Source organism: Bos grunniens, chromosome 13 (assembly GCF_055505025.1).
Source record: "Bos grunniens cultivar Pamir isolate PY7600 chromosome 13, Bosgru_T2T1.0, whole genome shotgun sequence".
Classification (NCBI taxonomy): domain Eukaryota; kingdom Metazoa; phylum Chordata; class Mammalia; order Artiodactyla; family Bovidae; genus Bos; species Bos grunniens.
In genome coordinates this window covers 36311121-36329531 of record NC_141177.1, presented here as the reverse complement: position 1 = coordinate 36329531, position 18411 = coordinate 36311121, and the positions used below count along the sequence as shown (strand labels likewise).

At 40.6% G+C, this 18411-nt stretch overlaps 1 protein-coding gene across 6 annotated transcripts in view; it reads right to left on the bottom strand.

Moving 5' to 3' along the window:
- SLC23A2 (solute carrier family 23 member 2) overlaps window positions 1-18411 on the bottom strand; it is a 142856-nt gene that overhangs the window by 14959 nt on the left and 109486 nt on the right. For all 6 annotated transcript variants that reach the window (XM_086333495.1, XM_086333497.1, XM_086333499.1 and 3 more), the window contains 4 exons: window positions 6688-6808; window positions 5875-6031; window positions 2440-2587; window positions 1212-1317 (listed from right to left, as the gene is read on the bottom strand). In XM_086333495.1, coding sequence (XP_086189621.1) covers window positions 1212-1317; window positions 2440-2587; window positions 5875-6031; window positions 6688-6808 — 532 coding nt within the window. The remainder of the gene's footprint in view (window positions 1-1211; window positions 1318-2439; window positions 2588-5874; window positions 6032-6687; window positions 6809-18411) is intronic.

Below are 18411 nucleotides of genomic sequence, written 5' to 3'. Positions count from 1 at the left end.
AAGCAATTTCTGGGGCTTCCCTGGTAGCTCAGCTGGTAAAGAATCTGCTTGCAATGCAGGAGACCCTGGTTCAATTCCTGGGTCGGGAAGTTTCCCTGGAGAAGGGATAGGCTACCCGCTCCAGTATTCTCGGGCTTCCCTGATGGCTCACACAGTAAAGAATCTGCCTGCAACCTGCCTGGGTTTGATCCCTAGGTTCGGAATATCCCCTGGAGGAGGGCATGGCAACCCACTCCAGTATTTTTGCCTGGAGTATTCCCATGGACAGAGGAGACTGGCGGGCTGCAGTCTAAGGGGTCGCAAAGAGTCAGACATGACTGAGCAACTAAGCACAGAGATAGAATGCAATTTCTAATCTAGAATTAGTGCCATCTCCTAACTGGTCTCCTGTTTCCACCCTCTTCCCAGACCCCAGTCGTCTACTTTCATCATAGCAGCCATAGTAATTCTAAAAAAAAAACACCCAAAACAAAACCAGATGGACTCACACCCGGCGGGACTCTCTGACTACTTCCACTTAGGCTTTGGCAGCCTTTAAGGCCTACATGACCTGGTCCTCAGTTACCTCAAGAACCTCATCTGCTCTTACCCAATGACCCCCACTCCCATCTCTGCTCCTGCCCCACTGGCCTCCTTGCTGAGCTGCAGCATACCAGGGTGGTTCTGTGATAGCACTCTGCCCCCTGTCTGAAAGCCCCTTCCCTAGGTACCTGCACAGTTCCCTCCCTCAGTTCTGTCAGGCCTTTGCTCAAGGTCACCTTCTCAGTGAGGCTTAGCCTGATCACCCTAACTTACCCCTCTGATCCCCCCATTTTGCCCCATATTTCTGTCATACTTATTATGCTTACTATTTATTGCTTGTCTTCCTCTGATAGAATGTAAACTCCATAAATGATGGAAATATTTTTCTTTTTCATTCACTGATGTATCCCAAGTGCCTAGAATAGTGGCCTCACAAAGGGTCAGTGCTTAATAAAAATTTGTAGAATGCATGAAGAAATAGCACCTGAATGCCTGCCTACCCAGGCCAGTCAAGGGGAAAGAGACCTCTATCAGCATTCCAAAAACTCATCAATGAATCAAAAAGAGATGGGGAAGAAGATAATCTCAGAATTGGAGGCCATCATTTCGGAACTCACAGTGGCCAGACCAATCAACAAAACGGATCAACATTTAGAGGCCCAACCATTTAATTATAAAAATATCTGTACCTTAGTAATTCCCAAAACTCCAATGTTGGGACTGGATGAAGTAGAGCCATTCCCAGTTCCAAAAATGCCATCGAGAACACAGGAGAGACCCTCCACGAAAATCCCCCTAAAATGTAAAGGAATGGAGTAAAGAAAAATATTAATTCAATGGGAGAAACACTCTGAAATAGTCTAAATGGTTATGACCCAAAGGCAGGGTCCACAGACCTGTAGCCTCTACTCTCCCCAGGAGGGGTTAACAATGCAGAATCCCAGGCCTGAAGATGCACATTTTAACAGGGTTCTCCATGCTCATTCATGGAGAAATGAAAGATGTGCTTTCAGAAGCACATCTCTGAATCACACATTAGATGCAAGTGTTGAAAAATTATTCCAAATTAAAATATTTTTGCCAGAAAATAATCATTTGTGGTAATCTAAGACAACATAGGTCATCCATAGATTTGACTCCTTTCTTATTAATACAGTTTTATCAGAAAGAAAATGCTTTGTGATTTTATAAATGTTGGAACTTTCAAAAGAGCCAATATATAAATAATTTATTCATACGCACTAGCTCCATTAGAGAAAAATGGAAAAGCTAGGGCTCCAAACACCAACAGAAGCAATGCAAAAGATGCAGAGGTATCAGCCCTTTCGTTCTCATCACACACAATTCCTTCTGGAAGGGTGGCAGCTGGCTGGGAAAGGTGGGATGATCTGGGCTACTTTATTTTCTTTACAGCTTCTATACAGCCCAATTTAACCCCAGCATTGAGAAACTGAAGACTATATCTACTGAGAATATAAACTTCACAGCTCATAAACCTCTAGATTTTATAGACTTCATTTATTTCTGCTCTTGTCTCTCTCTATATGAATTGTAACTGTGAAATGAACAGTAGGGAAAACAAGAAATCAAAGGGGACAATACATCCATGATCCCAAACCAAGCAAAGAACAATGGCAGTGTCTGGCACTTGTTTTGCTGAGTTTAAGGTCTGGCGAGATCTCACAGAGAATGTCTTATACGATTGTCACCATGAGAAAGAAGGGTGGGAATTCTGCTCTATATTATTTGGATGTGGAAAATGAGAGCAAAACAGGGGCAGTTACTTATTCAAAACAAACAGCCAATAAAGAGCCCTGATGCTTGGCTACTTCATGTTGAAACTCTTGACTGTCCAAACCAAAGAGCAAAGTATAAGGCACTGGGCCCAGTGAAGAGTTCATTTTCTCAGGAACCCACCTGTTTATTGCATGGATGGGAGGTGATGGGGCACAGGACAACCTTGCACAGGCATAGTAGTCCCCGATAGACTCGATAATACTGGCAACAACCGCACTGAGCATGCCGATGACACCAGCTGCAGAGACAGTGGGCAGTCCCCACTGAACTAAGGAAGAAAAACAAGCATGAAAGCCTCATAAACTTTCTTAGAGGGGCAGGCGAAAGTTATCAGGATATTGAGTCATTCAGTATGTCAGGACTCTATAAGAACCACTCAGATTTTTAAAGCTCATGGTAACTATTTTTACACATAAGTCATCAGTGCAAAATGCCTGGGAATAGTTCCTGAGTTGAATGAAAACAGTAATAATCAGGATTGATCTGCTTTATTTAAAAGAAATTGTTTGACTGGAAGAGGCGGGTGCTCCTCTTTCTTGCTTCAAAGCCACACTCAGTGTCTGCTAAATTAGAATTTAACACAGCCTGCTGTGTTGGGATGGGTATTTGTATGCAGAGAATGTTTAGCCCTGCTGTGCAAAGCATGGTACAAAACAGTGCTCCTGTCCAGAGGGAGGCATCAAATGGAAAAGCAGTGAAAAGTCATCACGTAAATTTAAATGCCAACAGTCGAGCATGGCACAAAGTATAGACAACCCTTTTCTAGTATAATACCAGCACTTTTTTAAAAGTACATCATGTTACAGAAAACTAAAGAGTTTCCTTTAAGAAAGCAAAGCAAAGACCCCAGGTAGATTCATTTTGAGTATCCGGATTTAAAAGTGTATCTATTTGGACACTGAAAACCACTGATCTTCTTTAATAAAAACAGCATGAGGAACCTTCACTGCTAAAATGAATAGACTTCTTTGTGAAGTACCTAGACTTTCTTTCCCTGAACCATTAGTTATTACAGAGCTACTCAGTAGAAAGTACATGAAGAGAAATGTGTAGAATGTCTTGTGCAGGGGCCAACAATATACCTAAAAGATTTCAACAGTGCAATGGTTGGATGTCGCAATCAGTACCAGTTAGGAAGTCAGGAAGTGCCACAGTCTCTGTTGAAGAAGAGTCTGGAAAGCAGCACACAGAGCGGAGAAGGCGTTCTGGAGGGGCAATCAGTGGATGGACAGAGCCGGGGAGAAATAGGCTGCTGCTCACCAGAGGAGGCCTGGGGCAGGTGGGCTTGGAAGGCCTTAACCAACCTCCTGGAGGGGCTTGGCCTCTGGCTCCTGGGTGATGGAGCAACCCCAAGTTTAGGAGGGGAAAGATAACACATAAAGTAAGATGTACAGAATATCCCTTGTGTGTGTGTATGGACAGAACTTTTCCTTCCTGGAGCTCACTTTGCCCCATGGGAGCTGACCAGGGGATGTTGAGGCAGTTTATATTCAGGGGTTCAAGGTCCAGACCCACCAGCAACTGGTTTGGTCAACATCTCGTCCCTGGACTAGTTTGGAATGGATTCTTCTCATGCAGATGATTTCTTTATCAAGCAACATTTTGTGTTTTCTAAATAACCTTTGATACAGTTTTCTTTACTAAGGCAGCAATATGGTTTCATTTATGTGTCTAGATTTTGGGATGGGAGTCTTATTTTATTTTGCCATTTATTATTTATCAGAAATTGCCTTTTATTTTCTCAGACTTTTTACTTTAATTGCTTTCTTATCCCCCACACTTTGCCTGAAATCCTCAGCAAGATTTTTAAAATCTTTATCCTATTTACTTCAACATTTAAAATTTATAATCTTAATTTTTGACCCCTTTTCCTTCAGATTATTTATTTAAAATTTAAACCTGTTGGCCTCCAGCCTTCTATTTAAGCCTGTTACTTCATCTTTCTTTTCATCTAGAACTTTTAGTTTGTTACTTGATAGCAGGGTTTCTCAGCCTGGCACTTTTGACATTTTGGATGTGAAATCTGTATTTTAACAACCAGTCCAAGTAATTCCTAGCATACTAAAGACTAAGAACCACTGGTCTAGATATATAAAAACTTGTCTCTGGATTAAGATACATGAAAACTTATCTCTGGATTAGGAAGTACATAAGACTACACCCTTCTGGCTCAGGGAACAGCTCTTTATCTAGGGAAGCTCTGGCAATAGAGGAGCTGGTAGCACTCAAGGGCTGTTGTGAAAAGAAACCAGACAGCACCCTCTGCAATCATAATGTTAAGGACCTGCCCACTTGGTTATGCCTCCCTGTGCACAGGCCCCATGGTCCCTGAGCAAAGTCTCATCTCTCAACACACGCACAGCTGCTTCTCTGGGACAGCCCGCTCTGTGTTTCTATTAATATTTGTGCTCATCTTGGGAGCCACATGTATAGGCAGAGAGGACCACCCATATGTGCTGTGGGGGCTACCTGCCTTCCCATGGCTTCAACTGACTCCCTCATCAACAGACTTTTAATCTCATTTTATCTCAGATTACATGTATGTTTATGAACCTTGTATGGAGGGGACAGGCATACATAAATACATACTTAAACCATATAATCTGATGAGATTCAGAATGCTTTAGAAAGACTAAACTTTTTACAGTGTTTGTAAATGTGTTAAGACCAGGACGAACAACTTCCAGAATCACTATCGTTTAACATGCTTAGAACATTTATCTTTGACCCAATCTTAATATTTTTGGCTTTTCCTCATTGTCAGAAAATATGAAAATGTGACAATTGGATAGGGGTGTAAACTGAAACAATCTGACTAAGCTCAGGCCTTATTCTAACAAAAACCTTAAATGCTGGGAACAGTCTTCACATTACAACAAGTATGTAATAATCACTGGGTTCACACAAAACGCTTCTGGGGCTAGGGTCCAGAAAATGCTACACATGAATCCAAGTGACACCTCACAGCTGGGGTTCATACACCCCTGCCACCTGGCCAAGAGTTACCCAACAATGAAATTATAACTTAAGATCCATTGTCTGTTTGTGAATATTAGTTTACCTGACAGCTATGACCAAAAAAAAAAAAAAAAGAATGATTATGGCTACCTATTGAAAGATTATACAAATTCCACCAGGCTTGAGCAGTCTACTAATCTTCAGGCCCCTCCTACTCAAGTCTGTTCATTTCGGTGGTTTGGGTACTGTGCAGCTCTATACTTGCCTTTCTAAGCAGCTGACCTCAAATCCTGGCCATTAGAGCTCAAATCTGGCAAGAGGCTCCTTGAGCCTGAGATTTTGTCCTAATGGAACCAAAAGAATCAACTAGTACAACTGAGAAGAGAGCTGGTTAGTCTCTACAGTCCTCTGGAAACAGAGCCTCCTGCCTCCCTTCTCTGCTAATCTAATCCTCTGAAGGCCAGAATGGTACGACTTTCGGGGCATGCTCTGCAACAAAGAAGACCTTTGGTGTTGCAGAGCTTCCTGCCAACTCCCAACTCCTCTAGGTTGGACCCGTGTGAGCTCCTGACCACTCATGACCACCAGAATACTTACATGGGTATGGGACCTTAAACCACGGGGCTACCAGAAGCACACCCTGCCTGGCATCAGTTCGAGCATAGAAGCCATACTTCGTGCTGTCAGGAGGGAAGACATCTGTCACTGTGAAGATGAAGCAGAGTAGCCAGGATACAAGGATGGCCAGGATGATCTGAAGTGGTCAAAGGAAAAAGCTCTGTCAGGCCAACAGAACTGGTAGTTGCTAGCAAAACATGCCTTCCTGCAATGGGATTATTATATCTCAGAGCCCATCAGTACTTTGCAGAAAAAAACATATAAAGGATCTGTGTAAAACCTATTCCTTGAATGGAATCACATTTAGAGACAGTAGTTTCATATAGTAAAGTTATTTAGTTTGAAACTGGCTAGTAAAATAAGAATAATGGACAATGGGCCTGAAAAGGCCACGTGGAGTCAGACCTCCCTCAGCTCCAAGGAGAATCAATGTCCTCTTACATACTGTTAAAAAGACTCCATGGTCTCTTGGATGGCATTGCCAACTTGATGGACATGAGTTTGAGCAAGCTCTGGGAGTTGGTGATGGACAAGGAAGCCTGGCGTGCTGCAGTCCATGGGGTTGCAAAGAGTCAGACACAACTGAGTGACTGAACTGAAAAGGACTCCAGGACTGGAAACTTCTACCACTTCTAAAATTTAGGTCCATGATGGTCATTAGAAGTCTGAGATCATCACACAGACATGGTCCCTCAGGACAACATGCCTAACCCCCTCTTCTCATTATAAACTTTTTACATATGAACCAAATGCAATAGTGTCAAAAAAAAAAAAAAAAAGGTAATTACTCACAGGGAACATTTTGAAAAGCTGTAACTTATATGCAGTCCATCCTTTCTTGGATTTGTAAATTGGGAGAGGAAATTTAACATTTCTGGCATATTGAGAAAATAGTAATACTAGGAAAATAGTCCTGAGGAGAGAAAGAAAATGAACTAGGTTAAAGGCTGTTACATCTACGTTAAAAATAATACTCAAAGTTTCAATGACAAAATTGACCACATGTGTTCAATTCATTTCTCTAGAAAGCTGCTATTCCTCTATTATTTGGGAAATGTCTTTTGGAAATGTCATTTTTACATCTTAACATTTCCAAATATGGAAATGAGATTGTCATGTAAATGCTTCAGCTAAATATCCCTTAGGAGATGAAGAAAAACTGAAGAATGTACATACTGATAGGAAAAGTTCACGCTATGTGAGAAAAAGACAAGATGCCAGATACAACAATACAAAATTATAACTACGAATTAACTAAAAAACAAGCAACTACCACACAAGAGTGCATGTGTATACACATGCATGAACGCAAACAGGTAAGAAGGACATGATCCAGATGCTCACAAGGATTGGTTTAGTCCCCATTTTTCTGTATGTTCTGATTTACTTGGAAGGAACATAAATTACTTTTAAAAAGAAAAAACTAAACTTAAATATTTAAGAAAGCTATATACAATAGCATTCAATATTAATAATAATATTCCTGGGCTTCCCTAGCGTGGCTCAGTGATAAAGACTCTGCCTGTCAATGCAGGAGACATGGGTTCGATCCCTGATCCAAGAAGATCCCACACGCAACAACGCAACTAAACCCATGTGCCGCAATTACTGAGCCTGTGCTCTAGAGCCCAGGAGCCTCAACTACTGAAGCCTGTGCTCTGCAACAAGAGAAACCACCTCAATAAGAAGCCCATACATTGCAACTAGAATAGCCCCTGCTTGCAACAACTAGAGAAAAGCCCAAGCAGCAACAAAGACCTAGCACAGCCAAAAATAAATTTTTAAAAATTATATATATGTATACGTATATATGTGCATGTGTGCTTAGTCGCTCAGTTGTGTCTGACTCTTTGTGACCCCATGGACTGTAGCCTGCCATGTTCCTGTTCCTCCCTCCACAAGGATTCTCCAGGCATGAATACTGGAGTGGGTTGCCATGCTCTCCTCCAGGGGATCTTCCCAATTCAGAGATCGAACCCAGGTCTCCTGCAATGCAGGCAGATTCTTTACCATCTGAGCCACCAGGGAAACCCAAGAATACTGGAGTGGGTAGCTAACTATCCCTTCTCCAGGTGAACTTCCTGATTCAGGAACTGAACTGTGGTCTTCTGCATTGCAGGTGGATTTTTTACCAGCTGAGCTACCCGGGAAGCCCATGAAATATATTCATATATAAACAATATTCCTGAGAGATTTCTGTCTCAAGACATCATGCACTGGTCTTCCCGCCCATTAGCCTACTCTTCCACAGTAGCTTCTATAATCATTTACTTTACAGACAGACAAAGCCAGCAGTCCAAGATCATGCAGCTATGTTGGCCAGGGGTCTAGCTCTACAGCCTGGGCTCTGAACTATGCTGCCACATTGTGAGGGCAGGGATGTCTGGGCGGACTCAAAAGTTTATGTGTAACAAGTCCTATACTCTTGATCCAGCTATGCTGAATGCTGTAGGAAGCAGGTGGTCCAGTGACCCCCTGGAGCAGAACCCAACACATCCTCACGTGTCTGGTGCCCCATGTATGGCAGGTGTGGGATAGCTTCCCATATTGAAACAATGAAGGTATACCATAATATGTCTCATCACCTGTAGGGACTCATTCTTTCTCTTATTACCTTAGAGTTGACAGGAAGAGAGGATTCTCAAAGTTAAGCTTAACTGTTCCTGGGAACAGTTCTAATTGCTGAAATGGAATTATCAGTTCCATTGACAGCCAGTTAAGTGCCGCTTCACAGTCACACTCCAAATGAGGTGTGGATTGCAGCTGGCTGCCACTCTACCATTTCCTCACCTATGCAGGCACTTCACTGACCTGGTGCCACCACAAAGTCATCAGATCAGTACCAGTTCAAGGATGAAGACATACATGGTGCCCGAGTTATTCCAACTCCCCCATGAATGGGTGATGTTTAACAAAAACCAGTATGACAATGAAGGAAACGAAAAGAGGTGTATTTTAAACTTAGATCAACATAAATTTTTCACATCTTAAAAAACGTTACTGATTTACTTCCAATTATATACTAAGATCCAAAAAGCCTGGTATCTGTTATTACTGTTATTATTAGTGCAGGTGACATGTCACCTGACAGTTACATCTGACAGTTACGGTGTCCACTTTTCAAAGCACGTTTAAAAAGGGAAAGGGGACACATAACAGAGTCCAAGGAAGGACACCCACACTTCAGGTTCAAATCTGGCAACTGAAATTGAAAAGTGAACTGAGCAGGATTCTTCTGTTTTAATTTTAATCCTTGAATACACCTGTGGGACAGGTAGGGCAGCAGCCCCATTGCAGAAAGGCAAGAGCAGAGGCTCAGCACTGGATGCTGTGTCAGAGTTCACAAGACTTGGCCCAGCACAGAAGAGACAGGATCTGAGACTTGATGCTCAGCCCACAGTTCTGTCCACCACACCAGGATTTCCATCTCATGTGACATTCTGCTTATCTGTCTACCTTTGTTTTAACTTTACCTATATTATGCAAGCAATACATACTAAAATGTAGAAAAACTATAAAAGGCAGATAAGTGAAAAGAAAGACTCAAAATCTTGAAGACTGCTCATCATCTCATATTGGATGACAAGGATGCAGCACTCTGGTCTACTGAATCCCAGGGCTTTTAGAGCATGTTATTGGGTCCCAGGCACTGGGATTAGAAAGAGAAACAGGACTATCTGATGTCATCCTTGCCCTTGGAGCACAAACAGGTCATCAACTGGCCCCAAAAGGAATCAATCATATTTTACATGCTGCTTCCCAACTACCCTGCAGCCCCAGTTAAGGCCTGACCTCAAGAGATGGCAACCTCCATCAGCATCTTAGTGGCTGCTCAGCATTCCATCTAGTGGCTGTACCATACCACATCTTATTTAAACACGTCCCTAAAGTATGACATTGGGAGCAACATAACTGCAATGAATCATCTTTCCCTGGCACCAGTGTGAATATCTGCTTATGACAAGTTCCCAGGACTAGAATAGATCTGTCAAACAATGAATACCTTACTGAAAAGTGCTTTGATACAAACCGCTAAATATTAAATACATACAGAAACGTTGGGTGAATTTACAATCACATTCAGAGACCAAGAATGTCCATGTGCTAATGTGATCAGCAAAGGCTTAATTTCCAAAATATACAAACAGCTCATATATCTCAACAACAACAAAAAACCCAACTGGAAAATGGGCAGAGAGCCTAAATAGACATTTCTCCAAAGAACATATACAGATGACCAACAGGCATATGAAAAGATACTCAACATCACTACTTATTAGAGCAATGCAAATCAAAACTACAATGAGGTATTATCTTACACTGGTCAGAATGGCCATCATTAAGAAGTCCAGAAATAATATATCTGAAGATCAGACCGAAAAAGTTCTACAAATGCTGGAGAGGGTGTAGAGAGCTCTCCACACTGTTAGTGAGAATGTAAACTGGCACAGTCACTATGGAAAACAGTATAGAGGTTCCCCAAAAAACTAAAAATAGAGTTGCTATATGATCCTGCAATCCCATTCACGAGCACATGTCTGGAGAAATTTAAAAAGATACGTGCACCCCAATGTTCACTGCAGCACTATTTACAATAGCCAAGAAACGGAAACAACTTAAATGTCCATTAACAGGTGAATGGACAAAGAGGATGTGGTATAGAAACTAATCAACTAGACTTCAATGAAAATTAAAATCGAGTGAAATTTGCTCAGTATTGTTCGACTCTTTGCGACCCCATGGACTGTAGCCTGCCAGGCTCCTCTGTCCATGGGGTTCTCCAGGCAATGATACTGGAGTGGTTTGCCATTTCCTCCTCCAGGGGATCTTCCTGACCCAGGGACTAAACCCAAGTCTCCTGCATTGCAGGCAGACTCTTTACCGAGTAAGCTACAAGGGAAGCCCAAAATTAAAATAACCTATACTAAAAAAAAATGATGTGACAGACAGACACACAGACACACACACACACACACACACACACACACAATGGACTACTACTCAGCCATAAAAAAGAATGAAACAATGCCATTCACAGCAACGTGGATGGCTCTACAGGTTATCATACTAAGTAAAATAAGTCAGGAGAAAGACAATACCATTATCACTTACATCTGGAATCTAAAATATGACACAAATGAACTTATCTATAAAATAGCTTCACAGACACAGAGAATAGATTTGTAGTTGTCAAGGTGGTGTAAGGGAGGGATGGACTGGGATTTGGGGATTAGCAGATGCAAAATATTATATATAGAATGGATAAACAACAAGGTCATGGGACTTCCTTAGCAGTCTAATGGTTAAGACTCCATGCTTCTACTGCAGGGGACATGTGTTCAATCCCTGGCTGGGGAACTAAGATCCCATATGCTACATGGCCTGGCCAGAAAAAACCAGAACCAAACGAGAAAACAAGGTCCTAATGTATAGCACAGGAAACTATATTCAATATCCTGTGATAAACCATAATGAAAAATGTGTGTGTGTGTATATATACACACACATATATATGGATAACGGAATCACTGCTATACATTAGAAATTAACACAAAACTGTAAATAAACTACACTTCTGTGAAATAAATTTTTTTAAATATCCATTTCCTATTCACTGTAGCAGGGGGGTTTATACTTTTAAAAGTGAAAGTGAAAACTGCTCAGTCATGTCTGAATCTTTGTGACCCCATGGATTATACAGTCCATGGAATTCTCCAGGCCAGAATACTGGAGTGGGTAGCCATTCCCTTCTCCAGGGGGTCTTCCCAACCCAGGGATCAAACCCAGGTCTCCTGCATTGCAGGCAGATTCCTTACCACCTCAAACAAGGGGAAGCCCAAGAATACTGGAGTGGGTAGCCTATCCCTTCTCCAGGGGATCTTCCCAACCCAGGAATCAAACTGGAGTCTCCTGCATTGCAGGTGGATTCTTTACCAACTGAGCTATCAGGGAAGCCCTTTATTCTTTTAAATCCCTACCAATTTCATCAATTTAAAAACACTATCATCATTTTAATATTCATTCTTTAACATGAAAAAAGGTATTTCAGCATTGTTTGCAACAGGAAATATTTTAAATAACATGCTTGTGTATCAACTGGGAAATGGCTTGTGTGCGTGTGTGTGCTCAGTCATGTCTGACTCTTTGTGACCCTATGGACTATAGCCTGTCAGGTTCCTCTGTCCATGGGATTTCCCAGGCAGGAATACTGGAGTGGGTTGCCATTTCTTCCTCCAGGGGATCTTCCTGACCCAGGGATCAAACCTCCATCTTCTACATTGGCAGGTGGAGTCTTTACTGTTGCATCACCTGGGAGTAATTTAATATAGACTATTTGACACTACTTACATTGTGCAGCTGTAGAAAGAATGAAATAGATTTAAACAGATTGTCTTGGGAAGGTGACCCCAACAAATTATTGAGATGAAAAGTTATAAAACAACGATAAAGCTGTATATGTACACGTTTGTATTTCTGCAATAATGCAAAATATGGAAGGAGAAACACTATATTATTGTTAGTTATTCAAGAGAAGATTTTTTTGAGGGATGGGGTGTATGGGAGGGACTATTATTTTACTTTAGATTTCTCTGTTTAATGATTATTAAACTCCAAATGCCAAGAATCTCAACGAATTTGAGGATATAGGTAAAATGAGACTTTTCTGGAATGTTTGGTGATGGTACATGGCAATTTATTAAACTATTCTACTTTTGAATAGATTTTAAGTTATCCATAAGAAAAGTAAACAGAAAAATATTTTCAGGAAAAACAGTTCCCACTCAGAATTTATGTACAGTGTTAGAAATGGCAGGTAGTAATTCACCACATTGACTCTTCCTTTAGAGACAGTCTGTCTCTAAAGGCCACATCTATTGGTTGACTTAGGAGCACAGTGACCCACCACCAATACTCCTACTGCTAATGGGTCCCCTTCCATGTGAATATGCATAATGATAACAAGTGAAGATAGCCCTTTTTAAACACTGATTGGTTATTTGTATTATTATGTTTTTGTTAAGTGGTTGTTCATACTACATCCTTCATTTATTACTCTACCAGGACTCTCTCTCCTTTAAATTAACTGGTGAAATTCTATGAATTGGGAACATTATCCTTTCTTATGGAGTTTGCTGTATTTTCTCAGATACACTTAAAATTTATTATCAATGGTTTTTGATATGAGCTTTAAATTAATCAGTGGTAAAACCAATCTTTCTCTTTTCCTATCTGCCTTATCTAGCCTATTTAATATAGGTTTCCTTATAGCCCTTTCATGATTTTATTTTCTACATTTGAGTCTTTAATTCAACTGAAATGTAATTTGATATAAATCAGAAATCTAACTTTTTCCCAAATAATTATTTTTTACACAGTTCATTCTCCACTGATTTCAAGCATCATGTATAAGTATTAATTTTTTTTATTGGCCATGTTTCTATCCTTTATGTTCTACTCTATCAATGTCTACCCTGTCCCAGATCACAGTATTAAGTCCTAGAATGTGCTTTAATTATCGTTAAGGGCAAGTCATCAAGCCCTTCTCCCTATTCCTGCATTGATCCATATTATTTTACTTTGTCTTATTTACTGGCTAGCACATTCAAAACTTTAAATGATTCTGATAATAAACATTCTTATCTCAGTTTATGATTACAATAGGCTGTCTAATTTAAGTTTTTCACCATTAATGTATGTTGTTGTTCAGTCACTAAGTCGTGTCCAACTCTCTGCAAACCCAGGGACTACAGCACACAAGGTTTCCCTGTCCTTCAGTATCTGGCAGAATTTGCTCAAACTCATGTCCATTGAGTCGACGATGCCATCGAACCATCTCATCCTCTGTCAGCCCCTTCTCCTGCCCTCCATCTTTCCCGGCATGAGCCTTTTCCAATGAGTCAGTTCTTTGCATCAGGTAGCCAAAGTATTGGAGCTTCAGCTTCAGCCCTTCTAATGAATATTCAGGGTTGACTTCTTTTAGGATTGATTGGTTTGATCTCCTTGCTGTTCAAGAGGCTCACAAAAGTCTTCTCCAGCACCCCAGTTCAAAAGCATCAATTCTTCGGTACTCAGCTTTCTTTATGGTCCAACTCTCACATTCATACATGACCACTAGAAAAACCATAGATTTGACTATACAGAACTCTATCAGCAAAGTGATGTCTCTGCTTTTTAATCTGCCATCTAAGTTTGTTATAGCTTTTCTTCCATGAAGCAAGCATCTTTTAATTTTATGGTGGCAGACATCGTCCACAGTAATACTGGAGTCCAAGAAAATAAAATCTGTCACTGCTTCCACTTTTTCCCCCATCTATTTGCCATGAAGTGATGGCATCAGATGCCATGATCTTAATTTTTTGAATGTTGAGTTTTAAGTCTGCTTTTTCACTCTTTCACTCTCATCAAGAGGCTCTTTAGTTTCTCTTCACTTTCTGCCAGTAGAGTGGTATCATCTGCATATCTGAGGTTGCTGATATTTCTCCCACAATCTTGATTACAGCTTGTGAGCCATCCAGCCCAGCATTTTGAATGATATACTCTGCATATAAGTTAAATAAGCAAAGTGACAATTTACAGCCTTGACGTATTTCTTTCCCAATTTTGAACCAATCCATTGTTCCATGTACGGTTTTAAATGTTGCTTCTTGACCTGCATACAGGTTTCTCAGGACGCAAGTAAGGTGTATGGGGCATTTAAAAATCATATTTATCACTGCTAACAGTCTGCAGTTGGAACATAGGTTGATCAATTTTTAAAAATCATCACCATGTTTTTTAAATAAAAAAACATAGTGGATTTTAATAAAATTAAATTTTCTAATATTTAATCATCCTTGAGTTCCTGAAATGACAAATACATTGCCCTTTTACTGTATTATCTGTAGCAGCATTTTCCCAAACCATGTTCCAAGGAACATTCTTTTCAGATATGTTTATAGGTGCAGCACTTAAAAAAATTAAGTATGTACAGAGCTGTATAGTAAGGCCCTTTTCTGAAAGTTTTCTACACACTTGCATCTTAGAGACTGTATCGAGCCTTTTAAGACACTGAGTTTTAGATGCTACTACCTGAACATACTTCCTTAGGGTTTTATACAACCCTAGGAAGGAAAAAGTTGATCCAGGATCTCCCTTCTGCATTAGCTCTGTCACAATTTGCCATTAAGATAAAACTGTGAAGTTTCCCTTCTTTTTCAAAGCTCCAGTACAGATTAAACGGTACAGGAATTCTCTCTTCCTTGGAGATGTAATATACTCAATGCTTAACCAGTAAAGCACATCCTTTAGGAATGAAAGTCCTTCCACAACATCCTCGACTTTTCTTCCCAGAGTCAAGGGTGTGGTCACACCTCCCGCTCCTCCCCTAACTTATTCACAATGCTCTTACTGAAGATCCCTGCTCTGAACAGATAGTGAGCCAAGTACTGGCAGTGTCATGGTGATTACTATAGAGCTGAGGTCCTGCCCTCACAGAGCTGACATCCAAGCACAATAGAAGAGCTCTGGAAAATAAAAAACAAGACAGCAGAAATAAAAAAAACTCAAGAGAAGGAGTCACAGATAAAGCTGAGGAAAATTCCTAGGAACAGAGGAAAAAAACAAAGAGATGAAAGAAGAGGAAAGTAAGAGGACAACTTTGGGAGGACCAACATCCTAGAAGTTCCAGAAAAAGAGAGACAAGCAGGGATGGAAGCAGGGGGGTATCTGTGAAATAATTCAAGATCATCTCCCATGAACACCCAAGATTACAAAGTAAAACAGCCCGGAGTGCCAAGCCTGAGATGTAAACAGACCACCAAAGAGTAGCAGGCAAGGTTTCAGACATCGTGATGACAGGAAGACCTAAAAGATTCTAGAATCCGGCAAGAATTGGGGACAGAAGAGAAAGTCTTGAAGAGATAATGATCAAGCATTTTATAGGACTGACAATGCAAAGGAAGGGAGAAAAAAATAAATCGGAGACCAGTTTGGAAGTGATGGCTGAGTGTTGTGGCAATGATGACCAAGGACAGAATCAGGATTTTTTTCTGGAGGTAGGAGAGAATGATGGGTCGTGCATGGTGAATGAGGACGTGAAGAACAAAGGATCACTGCAGGGCTTCTGGCTTAAGCACCTGTGCTACCACTGCACCTGTGGCTGTGCTACTGCGAGGATGGCCTCAGAAGGAAATGGTTTATGGGCAAGGAGGGAGTCAAAAGTTGGAGTTTTCTTAAAGTTTGAGGTGTCTTGTGTAACAGCAAATGGACAAGGCAAGTCAGGGCTTTGATCTGAAAGTCTGAGTTTAGAGGTCCACATTACAGGTTCATGTGGAGCCCACCAGCATAATGCATGTCTGCTGATGTCATGAACTCGATGAAATACCCCAGAGGAAGAGAATGGAGACAGAAGGAGGCCCAGGACCAAGTTCTGAGGAGCCCCAACATCCAGAGGTCTGGGGGAGAAGGGGGCAGTTTTGATTATTTACCAAAAAAACAGCTGGAAAACCACCTATTTATATATATATATATATATATATATATATATATATATTTAAACTTAGATCTAACTCATCCTCCCTAGAACTAAGTTTTATCACTGCTTTGTGTGTGCATTCCCTTCTCACCTTAATTAGCCCTGCCCGAAGTCTATCTGTATGTTTGCCATTTTCCAAAAAACCAGCTTTGGCATGCATCACTTCTATTTGTTTCTTATTTTTTATTTTGTTGTTCAGTTGCTCAGTTGTGTCCGACTCTTGGCAACTCCATGGATTGCAGCATGCCAGGCCTCCCTGTCCCTCATCATCTCCCAGAGCTTGCTCAAACTCACGTCCACTGAGTCGATGATGCCATCCAACCATCTCATCCTCTGTCATCCCCTTCTCCTCCTGCCTTCAATCTTTCCCAGCATCAGGGCCTTTTCCAATGAGTCAGCTCTTCTTATCAGGTGACCAAAGTATTGGTCCTTCAGCTTCAGCATCACCCTTCCAAATAATATTCAGGGTTGATTTCCTTTAGGATCTCCTATAGTCCCAGGGACTCTCAAGAGTCTTCTCCAGCACCATAGTTCAAAAGCATCAATTCTTCAGCACTCAGCCTTTTTTTATGTCCAGCTCCCACATCCATACACGACTACTGGAAAAACCATAGTTTTGACTACACAGACCTTTGTAGGCCAAGTAACATCTCTGCTTTTTAAAAAGCAGGGTGATTTTAAATAAGCCTTGATGTACTGCTTTCCCAATTTTGAACCAGTCCGTTTTTCCATGTCCAGTTCTATCTAACTGTTGCTTCTTGATCTGCATACAGGTTTCGCAGGAGGCAGGTAGCAGGTAAGGAGGTCTGGTATTTCCGTCTCTTTAAGAATTTTCCACAGTTTGTTGTGATCTACACAGTCAAAGACTTTAATATAGTCAATGAAGCAAATATTTTCCGGAATTCTCTAGCTTTTCCTATGATCCAATGGATGTTGGCAATTTATCTCTGGTTCCTCTGCCTTTTCTAAATCCAGCTTGTACATCTGGAAGCTCTCAGTTCATATACCATTAAAGACTAGGTTGAAGGATCTTAAGCATTACTTTGCTAGCATATTTTTTGTATCTCTACCAATGTTTTCCCCTGCTTTAACTGCGCTCATTTTTCATCCTGTTTTTCTCATTTCTGAAGATAAGCTCTTCATTTTTATTTGACTCTTCTTGAGAACTGAGCGTTCAATAAGTGTGACTAGTCCTGTTATCATCATTTTCTAAATTGTCAGCAATTGTAAAGTTTGGAGTTCTTCTCTGAGTTATTTATAATGGTATTCTCTTGCTTCTAAGTGGTTTGGGGGTTTTATTCATTCTTTTATTATTGGTTCCTAAAGTTTACAGCAGGACAGTAAACACAATTTCTCCTTTTTGGAACTTACTGCATTTCACTGAGTGAACATTCTCACGTGCCTTCAACACACCCATCCTGATATGGAAATATTGACAACCTTTGGTGAAATGAGAAAACTAAGAACAATGCTGGATGTTTTCTCATACTTTAATTTATAATGATATATGGATTACAATTATGTAAGGATTCACTTTATTTGTAAACCACATTCTAACACAGAGAGGCAGAATTAAGTGTCAAGGGTTAAGTTCGAATCAGACTATTTGGGTTTTGAAAAGCATCCTGGCTAACTGTGTGACCCTGAAAAACTAACACTGCATCTTTGTCCCTGGATTTCTTTACTTGTTAAACAGGGATAACACTGGTACCTACCTTAATTTATAATATATACAACCAGTGTTATGTAAAGCATGATATGTAGGCTCAATACATAGTGTTTTTCATTGAATAATTACAGAAATTTTCACAAAACAAAAACAATTAGAAATCCTCTTGTGTTACTTAATTTTTTAAGAAATCTGACTGATTGCAAAAATTCTAGAGTCTTAGAATCATTTCTTATGAGGTGGTCAACTCTTACGTATGCTCTATAGAAATATGCTCTACAGAAATATGCTCTACAGAGATATGCAGAGACTGTGGGTTCTATCTGCGGTACAC